The sequence below is a fragment of the Toxoplasma gondii genome, chromosome II (genome assembly GCF_000006565.2).
Source record: "Toxoplasma gondii ME49 chromosome II, whole genome shotgun sequence".
Classification (NCBI taxonomy): domain Eukaryota; phylum Apicomplexa; class Conoidasida; order Eucoccidiorida; family Sarcocystidae; genus Toxoplasma; species Toxoplasma gondii.
The window spans coordinates 269362-281523 of record NC_031469.1 but is presented as its reverse complement, the minus strand read 5'-3'; the positions used below and the strand labels follow the sequence as shown (position 1 = coordinate 281523).

General features: G+C 53.0%; 2 protein-coding genes across 2 annotated transcripts; both read right to left on the bottom strand.

The window, feature by feature from the left end:
- Positions 1-53: 53 nt before the first annotated feature.
- On the bottom strand, positions 54-4256 carry TGME49_221350 (Ctr copper transporter family protein). The gene is made up of 5 exons (XM_002369923.2): positions 3079-4256; positions 2823-2894; positions 2181-2509; positions 1102-1363; positions 54-726 (listed from the first exon to the last, which is right to left on the bottom strand). The coding sequence occupies exons 1-5, from the start codon at positions 3129-3131 to the stop codon at positions 540-542; spliced, it is 903 nt and encodes a 300-aa protein (XP_002369964.1). The 5' UTR covers positions 3132-4256; the 3' UTR covers positions 54-539.
- Positions 4257-5396: 1140 nt separating this feature from the next.
- On the bottom strand, positions 5397-12038 carry TGME49_221340 (hypothetical protein). The gene is made up of 2 exons (XM_002369922.2): positions 7766-12038; positions 5397-7162 (listed from the first exon to the last, which is right to left on the bottom strand). The coding sequence occupies exons 1-2, from the start codon at positions 8729-8731 to the stop codon at positions 6581-6583; spliced, it is 1548 nt and encodes a 515-aa protein (XP_002369963.2). The 5' UTR covers positions 8732-12038; the 3' UTR covers positions 5397-6580.
- Between the last annotated feature and the right edge of the window lie 124 nt (positions 12039-12162).

Below are 12162 nucleotides of genomic sequence, written 5' to 3'. Positions count from 1 at the left end.
GCCTTAGTCACGAGGAAGCAACGGGGTCTCCCCTGACGCACCGATCCTTTTCTGGACCATCACTTTCTCGAGTAAATGAGTTTTTGGATCGACGTACCGTCGATATACCGACCGCTCTTTGGAAAACAATTGCCAAAGGCCGGGGAGTATCACAATGAAAGCTCGGGGTATGATTCGGGCGTCGGGAACACACTTTGTTCCGAAAATTCCCGAAAGAGTGTGACCTTTTCAGACGCAGAAACGGTATGCAGAAAAGTGTTCCGGCGTCCACGAGCGTGCCTACACGATTACATTCCAGAGAGGCCGCTGTTTCCTCTGCGGTGGTATTCCGCTCAGACGGAGCACACACTGCCCAGGCAGGGAATTGGGAGTTCTGAAGTGCTTTGCACAAGACATTTGCGTCATCTCCTGCTGTAACGATCATAGACCAAATGTACGAGATGTAGGTTTCGTCTCCTGCACAAGAACTCATATTTCTGGACATCGCCACCTCACTGGACTGCTTAACACCGCTGCAAGCGCTGGTTGGATGAGTGTTTTCAAGAGTGATCGTGTGAGCAAAGAAGCTCCTGCCACGGAAGCGCCCATAACTTTCGAGTTTTGCTGTTGATAAGTGTCCGCCCTGCAGCGACCCCGGCAACCACCGTCAAAAAAAGACCCGCGTTGAACGTCATGCATACGAGCATCAAGCTCCAGTCAATGGCGGCAATCATGCAAGCAAAAAACCTGCAAAAGCAGCCAGCACAGCACCCGCTATTCACACCATGGGACTTGACTTCTAGTCACATGAGACGTCTCACCTGTAGAACTTCGCGTTGTTGGATGTATGACGGTGCGCCGACTCTAGCGAGAAGAACGGTTGCAGCGGCATAAACTCACCCACCCCTACTCCTCTATCGTGCCACTGTCCGTCCACGCGTAAATGTGCATACCAAATGCATGTGAATTTCGGCCAGAACGTGTTCGGCTATGATTGCATTGCCTTGCTTCACAACCCCACGAATACATCCTCCTGTGGATAGGCGTTTTCACCTACGAATCCCCGGAGTCTGGGCAACACTCGTCCGAATTCGCTGCCTCTGTAACTCTGACAACGCTCACCAGGTGGACAACGTCCTGCGTGCGGACTCCCTGAAAGTTGAAGGCGGCACTCTTCCCCCAGAGGCACCATCGCCGTGGCCCTCCCAGGTCTGGCCTGCTTGTCGCAACCGTCGGCTTCCTCCACAGTCTCTCGACTCGGCCGCAGACAAGCGAGAGGAGAGCGCAGCTTCTCCGCCTGTCTGCTCTGTCGCTCCTTGCGGCGACGCTGAGACGCAGACACTGTGTGTCGGAGCAGCGCCGGCGAACGACTTCCCTCCGGTGGCTGCAAAGAGGAATGCGGACGAACAGACACCAGAGTAAGACTGTGTGTGATGAGACCGTTGCGGCACTCCCCCCTATGACTGCAACTAGGCGTTCTGAGTCACAAGCAAGCGAAGCTGCAACTCTTCCTGCCAAGTATTGGAGACCAAAGAGGCCAGAAGACCGAACGACGAAGAATGTTTCCCTTACGTTCTCACACCCTTCTCTAACTTGATGTCGAATGCCTAAGAAATGCGGCAGACGCATGTGAAGTAGATCTACACACGAAAGGCACGTACTGCCCACCAGCACCCGGCCCTCCCTATACAGACGAGCTGTGCTGTCTCCGCCGTTTACATGTTACTGCACCGGGCAGGGCTTATATACTATACCTCTACAGTGGTATTAGCAGTATCTAGTGTTGATGTACAACAGACGCTCTCCTTGTTCCACTACCTAATCATAATCTATTGTTCCAGATATTAAGGAATGTACGCAACATCTAACTACACAACGTTATCCGTTGAGCGACAATCCTACCACTTAGAGTTAGCCGGCGACGGTGCTTGAACCGTCGTCGGCCCGCGCCTCATCCCAGGCACCTCCGTTCTGGAATTTTTTTACCGCGTATCTGCGCACGACGCCTTTCAAAAAACCTCATTTTCTTGCCCAAGCGCTGTGATTGGGCATCTTGTTCTCTCCGTCTTTTCGGCACTGACACTCTACTGGCGCGTGCTCTCTGGAGGGTCTTCTGACTGACCCCTTCATTTCACCGACGTGTTCTGGCAGCTGTCCAGTGTGTGTCTCTCGCCCCTCCAAGAGTGTCCAGAGGTGCCTACCTGCCTCGCCTTTGTCCTCCGACGCAAGTGTGGATTCCGGCGCACAAGAAACGTTCATCGAGTTTCCGTCTTGAACTCTTCCAGGACTGTCTGAGAAGGCTGGCGTCCGCATTGTGCTGCTGGGACCTGCCAGTGCTTGTTGCCACGTCTTGCCGTCGTCGCCGTCTCCCGCGGAGATCAGCGGGATAGAAAACGAAGACGCTCCGAGTCGAATCTCTCCAGGACCAGGGACAGACGAGACGGACATGGCGCGAGCCGTCAGAACTGGAGAGAAGAAAGCGCGTCGCCGCCGTTCCTCCACTCTGTGGCACTGAAGCTTCAGCCAGGCGCTGCAAAACACAACGTCAAACTCCTTCGAGAGAAAGATGATTTCCTTTCTCCTCACCCTGCTTGGTACCTTGGCTCATAAGGGCAACGTAGGTGCTTCCATAATTTAGTCGATAAGATCTTTCTTTTATTACCAGACAAGCCAGGTGCAACAGCTGGGACTCTGTGTGGATATCGGTCGCAACGGCTTTGAGGGAGACGGGGGGTCGAAGGCGCAGAGAATCCAATGTGCTTACAATGAGACCTCGTTTCGTATGGACGCCGAAAGGCAGACGCTCTGAACGCGAGAGCTTTCTTTTGCTGCCTGGGGCTTACCTCAACAAGCAAGTGCAGAAAATGATGCAGACAGCCAAAAAAAAGTCGAGCGCGTCGTGCGTTTGCCACCAGCTGCAACCAAGACACAAAAACACACAGGAGAAGGGCAGTGAGGAACGCGTCCGACATGGACGAGAGGCAAGTCAAAGTATTTGTCACAGTGGGCGGGGCATTTGAGGAACTTCGAAGGCGATTTTGCCGGAGAAGAGACTTCCGACCTGCACACCTTGCTGCATTGGTGCAGACACCACATTACCTGAAGAGGATAGTTGCGCGGTAACCCCAGTAGAAGCTCATTTGCATTGCCATCTTTGCTGCCCTAGGGGTGGTGTTCTCCGAAGACGAAAATCGGCGTAAGCGACCGACAGATGAGGAAGCAAGAAGCGCAAGCTTCTTGTGCTGCGTGTGCTAGCCGCGTTGCATTGCGTGGTGCAGGGATCATAAAGGACCCGCAAAATCTATTCTTCCGGAGGCTCCGGAAGTACTGCGGAGGCTTTTGTCTGGTGCGCTTGACGGAAGAGAGAAAAAGGCCGACTGGTTCCGGCGAGCATACTCTTTACAAACTGCAGCGGCCGTTTGGAGCACGAGGACAGAAGTGAAGAGAAATGACAAAAGGTTGGCGGTGATGACACGAAGAAATCGCTTGCCGTCGCCGACTGTTTCAGGTGTAAGGACGCTGCCAGAGGAGCGATACATCAGCGAGTGCGAAGAGACAAGCGGAGGGGCGGGTGTTGACGCAGGCGTGGAAGACGCAGAACGACGGTAAACTTTAGAGCAAAAGATGTGACGTGTACCGAGATGCAGCTTTCTCGATTGTTCAGAGTACCGCTGAGACCATGCGTCACAACAAGGCACGAAGTACAGGCATTGTCAACCTTGACGCAAGACACACACTGGGAGTGCGAGGTGCAACAGAAACAGCAAACGAGAGGGAAAAGAATGAGGAAAACTGGGCGCTGGAGACAGGAGACGGCAAAGAACGAAGGACTCAACAACGGAATTAAGGCCGCCGGTGAAGCTAGACTATGAAGGAACGACACAGTCACCGGAGTGCCTCACAAGAAATACATAAGCGCTGAGAAAGAGACAATCTGTTGTTTCACCCTTCTTGAGTATTTCCTCATTCCTGTCCAATCTTCTGAAGCTCCCCTTTGTGTTGCACGACCTGGCTGCTCGGTGGAGGAGCGAGGCAGCTCTCTCTCTCAAAGCTTTCTATCACCTGGCCTTACGAAAAGGAGCTTTGGGAAGTTGTCTTAAACCACGAAAAAGGGAGTAAAAGAAGAAAAACGCAACATTCCCAGAGCGGTTTCGCCTTGAGTCGTGAGGAAGCCAGAGCCGGTTCTTTGAGGGATTTCTCGAAAACGAGGGTTCTCTGCGTCTTTCTCTTCAGCCAGATGACGCAAATTCGTTCCAAAGGCATACTCGGTGCATTGCAAGAAAGACGTTTGCGAGCGAACGGAAGACAAACACCCGTCCCCCTGCCCCGCTTCACAAAAAAGTGAAACTTTGCGCACACTCGTTACACGGTGTCTCCCAAGCGCGATTCATGAACAGGAAACAAGACATGCCTAGGCAGAGCTGTTCCCTCGGCTTTGGCCAGAAGCAGTGAATGTGTCCTTCAAGGGATTGTGTGGCTCAACTCAAAACAGTCGAAACGCCGAAATTTCAACATCAAAGACCGGTGGTCGTCCATCGGGAAATTTCCGTCTCCTCCCCCTTCTGTCCCCGTCCACTTGTGACATGTGCAGGAACGACAGGACCAGGTGATAGATGCTTCCAGGCGCAAACGAGGAAAAACAGGAAAAGTGAATGCTTTGAAGAAAGAATGAGCAAGTTAGCGTGTGTAGGCAACTGTAAAAAAGCGCGAGTAGTCTCGGACTTCGAAGGTGACTCTCCCAAAGCCTCAGTTCACGTAGACCCGCCGGACACCACGCATTACCATTAATCCCTTATCCACTAGTCTCCCCCGATGACGCCCGGTGTCTTAACTGCCGTTGACCTTTCGGTATAGAGCTATTTCGAGTATTTAAATTGTTCGAAGCATGCACTTCGTGCCGCTCCGTTCGCTTGTATTACCCGAATACCTGACAGAGTACGATATTCCGAAATCACAGCTGCAGTCTGAAAAGCTTCAATACGAACGTAAAAACCATTCAGTTCCCTTGTGCGCCACCCAGGGTTTGGAAGCCTGCTTTTGTATTGCCTGTTCAGAGAGAGGACAAGGCAGACGGACTCTGGAATCTGCAACTGCTCTCTCGGTGTTCCACGACAGATCTAAATAATGTGAACGGCGATGAACCGCCACGCCTTCAGCGACTTTGCGATGTGTCCTGTAGAAAACTGTGTTCGTTGGCGGAGGTGTCCACGTTCTCCTAAGATGCAGTTGTGTGAAACGCCATTGCTTTCAAGTGAATGTGTCTGGATTCGGACAGTAAACTGGAAGTCTCTGATTACCTCAAAATCCACACCGCCGTGCAGCCTGTTGCTTCCCACATTCTTTGTCAATTTTTGCATGTGAGGAACTTCTTGAAATAGTGCAAAGCCACGCAGAACCGGAGCTTCGCAAATTTTTTAACGGAGTGAAGATTACAGCATGAACGGAAACGGTTCTGGACTAGGGGAAGGTATTTCCTGTTCCCTGAAACTTCGGTACACCCATTCCGTGACGCGGACTTTCAACGCATACCGCACAAAAACTGCTTACTGCGCAAAAGAACGAGCACAAACAAAGCGGAATTCACAGTGCTCGAAAAGGGGAACATGAATCTACAGCTTGTGCCATCACAGGGAGAGTTCCAAAACTGCGCAGAAGGGGTAACGCATAAGTAGTATCGCGTACACACAAATTGCACACAGAAAAAAGTGGCCGCTCAGCTTTGTTTTACGTCTAGGGCTCTTAGAAAGAGAGAAACACCCACGAGCACGCTGCCAATTTGCCCTGCTTGTTCATGGAAAAAACATGGATATAGAAGCGGTGCGGCTCACAACGAAGCATATGAACACTCTACGTCACCTCTCGGCGCCTCGATTACACTGAAAGCACAGACCCGTTGGCACAAACATCAGACAAGTGCTCTCCAAGCGCGTAGACAAACAGCTCTCACTTAAAGCTTGCCTTGGCTGCCGCCGAGTAAGCCAACAAGGCCCGTCTGGCAGACAGAAACCGAGTGATGCGGACTACCTGGAACACCAAAAAAAAATCGCCTTACTCCACTCCTAGACCACAAAAAGCCATGTCGCTCGAAAAGTGAGCATTGTGAGAGTGCGAGTACAACGAACTATCACCTTTGATTGCGTTACGATAGCTCTCTGCTGCCCTTTTTAATGATTTTACCCCGCAGTCAGAAGGCGCAAACGTCTGACAAAAGTAAGCTGTACGCCTTCTCGGTTCCGTGATCTCGGTGACAATCGAGGCTCCACTGAAAGTGAGTACCGAACCCCGGAGAAACTCGCAATGACGTAATTTCCTCTTTCTTGCCACCTGTATACAAAGCGCTACGCGACGGCTGTTCCCCTCATCCCTGTTCAGCTCTCGTTCCTCTAAAGCAAAGGGCACTCCGACTCCACCTGCCGTGCTTCTCCTCTACAGCTTGCGCGTGGCGCGGGCTTTGCCGTATGTGAACAGCGCTCTCCATGCGCCGACATCCACTGCCTAAACGTCTGCATCCTCGCTCCTCAACTTCGCTTTTCCCTTCCTCCACTGCTCTCCTACATCCGCGCCATGTCAAAGTTCCTGACGGTGCATGTGGCGTCCCTCGCTAGTCGAAGAGTTGGTGAAACCGTTTTTCCATCTGCTGGTCGTAGGTCGTGTCTGATTCGGCGTCATCTGTCGGCTCCATGCTTGTCTGCGCCGTGCGAAGTTGTCTGACAAACTCGGTGAAGCAACTCTCCAGCTTGGACTTGTCCATGCGTGTCGGGTTCGTTCCGCCGAAGTGGCGCGGCAGCTGCTGCCTTCCGATCACGTCGCCCACTCTGTCCAGAAACTCCTGGCGGTTCGTGTAGGTGAAAAACTTGATTTCCGACGGCGACAAGCTCTGCACCACCTTCAGGAGACACGCGGCAGCGCGCGGCACATTGATAATGTGAATTTCTGAAACCCGGATCCCTATGTCGTCGATCGTCGATGTCATGGCCTGCACGTAGGTCTTCGCCACTGACAAGCCGCCATGGAAAACCACTTTGGCCATGTCAATCCCCGCGGCGTCAGAGACCACCACGGAATTCGCGTTCGGCGAAGGCGCGAGCCGGCCGAACCACGCCAAATTCTTGAAACGGAAAAACAGCCGAATGTCCGATTTCGACAGGCGCCTGCGAATCACCGGAATGTCAAAGTCGGAAAACTGAGGCACAAACACAGAAGCAGTACCGCAGACGGTTTGTTGAAAGGCTGACATCAACATGTACGCGTGCAGACACTCGAGGAGACTCTTTGGTAGATGCAGAACAAGGAACACGATGCGAGAAACGGCTCCTTGTGCACACACGACGAAGACACCAAGCCTCTGCTTTCGCCACTTGGATACCTTCTCCTTGATGCTGAACAGGCTGTCCACTCCTCTCAAAGTGAATTTGACACTTCTCTTGCCGTGGTGTAATTCGCTGTTTCTCGCTCTCCAACAGATGTTGCCTCTCGACAGGCAGACCCCGCGGTGTCAGTGAATTCCACGCTTCAGGAAGGCACCGTGAAAGCGATCCGTTGCGGGTCTCTTCTCCCAACCTGATCTCCGATGCTTGTGTCGCGCCTCCCTTTCTTTATGCACGACGCATTGGACTACTGGGTTCGACCTCGAATGTCTCTGTCCGCAAAATCCACCATGTTCTCGTGTGGTAATGCCGTTTCGAGAAAACTCCGTACACCGGTGAGCCTAAGTCGGGCACACTTTGCACTTTTATCCGTGGGGGCTGCCACTTGATCCTAGCGGTAGCGAAAAAAAAAAACCTACCTTTGTGAGAATCAGGTAGTTTCCCCGGTTGTCGACATCGTAGAAGTAAAACGGCATAAGGACGGCAGTGACGTTCAGGTTAGGGGGCAGTTGGAGCGACTCCTTCGCGGCTTCTTTGCTGAGAAAGGGGTGGGGAACGCGCCAGTCTCGGCACAACGCGTTCTTCTCTGGCTTTGCCAGCGAAGAGTCGGGGAAGCGGAATTCGGTACTTGCCAGAAAGAAGCTATCTCTTCGCTGCTCGCGACTGCCCTCTTCGTCGGGATTGAAGTCGAAAGCCGCGAGCGCCGCAACTCCGCGGGCTCCTCGCCTGCGGTCCACGGAAATGGAATCGAACGGCAGCTCTGGCTCGTGCTGGCCGACTTGCCCGCCCCCCGAGACGGCTTGCACCAGCTTCGGCTCTTCCTTCCGTCCTTTTTTCTCTCTCGCGTGGCGCGGCGCGCGGGATGAGGAGGACAGAGGTACGCTCGCCTGCCTCTCTGCCTTCTCAGCCCCGCAGGGGAGGCAGGCGGGGGCGAGCAGCAAGCACGCAACAAGGAGGGGCGACACCACACAGAGAGGCTTCTTTTTCTTCTGTCTAGCCGGGGAAAAACACGAGAAACCACGGGAAGGTAAGCGGGAGGAGGGTGGAGGCGCCGCGCCGCTGTCGGCTTGACTCGTTGGAGTGTCGAAAAGTTCGCGGCCTTTCGTGGACATGTTGGCGTGTTCACGAGGGAGGGAAGCGGCAAAGTTGACAGAGGGGAAGGAGGCAAAACAAGCCGGCGCAGCGAGGAGAACAGGGGAGACGCAGGCACAGGCGACGAGCTCTCGAGGCGAAAGGTCGGACTCTCCGGAAGACCGAAGACCTCTGCTTCGAGTAAGCGGTGACACGAACCCTGTGTCGATCATACACACACGGAACACGGGCAAAAACAAAGACGGCAACACAGAACGGGGAAACCGGGAGGCGCAATGACGCGAAAATGTCATGGAAACAGCTCTTCCACGTGCCTGAGCTCCACGGTTCACCGGAAGCAAGTCGGCAGACTGTACACGGAGAAACCACACGACTCGGCCGGATGGACACGAGAAGAGCCAGGCTCGTCACAGGCTGGGCTGAGCATCATTCCGCAAACCCAAATGCAATAGCAACTGCTCATGCCGCAGCTTCGGACTCCTCATGCTCAAATGCAGAGAGCTCAGACAACAGAAAAAACCCTCGCATCTCCGCTAGAACTGCACGCGGGGCCAGCAAACTCGAAACCGACACGGTCCAGGCGAGAGGCGACAGAGAGGCAACACATCGATCTCCAAAACTTCGAGCCTTCGTACACTTTTCTGCAAGGGTTCTCGAGAGGAGGGCACCACGAACCGCGCTGACGACTCGCGTCGACACCAGAAGAAACCGCCTTTCTTGGCGGGTGTCGTGTCCCCCAAGCTCCCCGAGTGGATCCCTGGGTTCTCAAGAATGCACACACCTGAGAAATTCCACTGAAGGACTCAAAGGACGGTGTTTCGGTATATACCAGAAAGGCGCGTTTTCCCGGGGTCGGCGCACGGATAGGCCGGTCGGACGCGTCCGAAAAAGGGTCGAGTTTGAGGAAGTGGGGGTGCGGCACGCATGCGGCTGTCTCTCAACCTTTCGGCTCAGATCCCGAAAAGGTCCTTGGCTAGGATCTTGCCGTCCTTCTCCCAGTTTCGTTCCTTCTCCAGAAGCTGGCATGGAGAAGTCCTTTGGGGTAAGGGAGCTTTTGTCACTCTGCGAAGGGCAAACACTCGACGCACCCGAGAAAAAGCTACATCGCGGAGACACGCCTCCCGGGTCATGGGTACCCCTTGCCTCCGCACACGAGGGGCTGTCACGCCAAGACAGAGAACGCTGCGTTTTTCTGAGGACCGTATAATAAGGATAATTGCTAATGTAACGGGTGCGACTGAAGGTCGAACGAGGAGGGTGTTGCTCCCACTTTTCGTCGACTTCAACACTACGCGACACTCTCAGCTTCCCCTCGCACAAGCCTGCGAAAGGGGGTTCGACGGGACAGGCATATCCAACATGTGACGTGTTTTCGCGGGTGTCGCCTTTTTGCAGAACAGGGGGTTTTTCCGAGTCTAACTTCTAGAAACGAGCTTTGCCACAGAAATTCACGGAATCTGGAGGTGTCGGACGAGTGACCGATTCTCGTGCTCGTCAACGGTGTCTCGCTATCCGTGTTTCATGGCTTTTTCACGACGACTTTACATGCGCTCATTTTCATATAAAGTTTATTTGGAAGCTGGAAGACGGAGTCGCTGTTGAGTGCTATGTAGTTTTGGACCCTGAATTCGTCAGCCTGAACACTGTAGGTTTGCTGTAGAAACACGTGACATGGCAAATAGGGAACAAACTGCGTCCAGACGATCCTACCCCAGCTCACGTGTCATTTCTGATGATGACCTACCGTTACTAGCTGAATCCTGTTCAGGAACAAGTGAGTAACACACTGTAGTTCTGGTGTATATATTCACACGAATTTATATGGTAGAGAGGGAACAAACTGTCTCTCGGCTCCCTGACACGAACGACGAACCACAGACGAGGCACCAAAGCCCTTTGTCGAAGAAGTTAAGTGAAAAGACAAACGATGTGTCCGCCGGAGCATTCGCGTCAGTCTAAGCTTCGAAGTAACGCTTGGAAACCTCTCCGAAAGATGTAACGCCTTAACTTCACAACGTACGTACCGTGCCACTTTAAATTATGCATATTTGTGAGGCTCTAAGCTGAACCTTCGTTGTGTCTTCTAGACGCCACCTCCTCGATTAAACATGCTGAACAATGTCCACTTATGTGTACCTGCATCTAGTGGTTGAGATTCAGTGATGTGCTACAGAACCTAACTTCTACCGCTGGTATGAGACCAAAGTACCCGGAGGAAATCGGGAATCCTACCTTATGCCGATGGCCTGCACGAGACACTCAGGCAAAAAAGACCCGTCAAAGAGAGCGGCGAGGTAGACGCGTTTTTCAATACTCCTAGCCGGTGGTGGTCGTAGTTGCTGACACAAATGACACTGAATGTGACGACGGAAGTCGAACAAGACCGGAAAGCGTTCGGGCGCTCCTATGCAGAGTCGCCCTGCTGTGGGAATATCTTTTGACGATTCTTCCTGTGATCCTACCGTCACCCCTCCACTTTCGAGGCCATCAACAGGAGCCTCAGAGTCCCGCGTTTTTCTCGAGTCTCACGACAAGCACAGCACTCAAATAAGTGCAAAATCCATTCCTCTTTGAACAGGCAAGGTATTGCCTCAGTGCAAATAGATCATCAGAGCAAGGTCCTTTTTTCGCGTGTTCGCCGGCGACTGTTAAGGTCAGCCAGTACTCGACAGACTCTACACGTGACACGGGAATCCACCGTTCCAGTTCCCTTGTCTCAAAATGGACCGTTTGCCTCCCGACGCTCAGCTCCGAGAACCCATGGAAATCGTACTTGCTTCCCGCTTAATTCGCAGCTTTTCAGCACGCCCTTGAGAGTGCTGTGCGAAAGATCAGTCGTGAAAAATGAAAAGCATTCGTTGCCGATGCCGTCGGGAATCTGACGCACAGCACTCAACTCCGGCTTCCTCACTTTCCGGAAACAGATGCGGCAACTCTCTAAGGCCGTCCATACGCCAGTTCGTAGTCACGATGCTTGCGTCCCTTTGCCCTCGATTTCCATATGACCCACGGAGTCTTTCAAATACTTGGAATCTTTGTTATCTCGTTGCTTTGTCTGTGAGACGAAAACGGCAGAGTGTGCGAGCTGCAGAGAGTCTCGCTTCTGCTGTTGTCAGATTGACACTGCAAGCATGATAACTTGCCGTATGGGTCTTGTTGAAGGAACACATGCCCCTAACCACAGGCAGAGAGTCCTTTGGGTCTTTGTGAGATGAGTAAACGGAGAGTGCTCTTTTCCACGCAGAAGACGAGGAAGAAAGCTACTGCAAGTATAGTGGAATCAAACGTATATTTGAACATCCGCCACTTGTGTACAAGCCATGAAAGTATCGTTCACGTTCGCAGGCTCCTTCTCAGTATCAGCCTGTTCGGAATGCACGGATCGGATTTGCGTTGGTCTGGGACCTGTTTAGCAAGTGGACTCGACCTCAAACACAAGTGGCGATGGAAGAGCTCTGGGAACTGGCGTTCCACCTCCCCCAGAATGACAACGCCCCGTAACTGAAGCCTCGTTTCTCGTGCCCGCGCTTGCCTCGAAGAAGACGAATTTGGAGCAAAGAAACACACGCTCCACTCCTTTGCAGAGCTTTTAGAGTCAGGTGAAGCGAATTTAAACCTCGCATTTCCCCTGATGGTTCAGTCTCTAATTTTCCCCGGTTGCTTGCCATATCGGCCGCTGCGGCCGCGTCTCTCGGGGCTGAAGACATCGCGTGCACATCGAGAC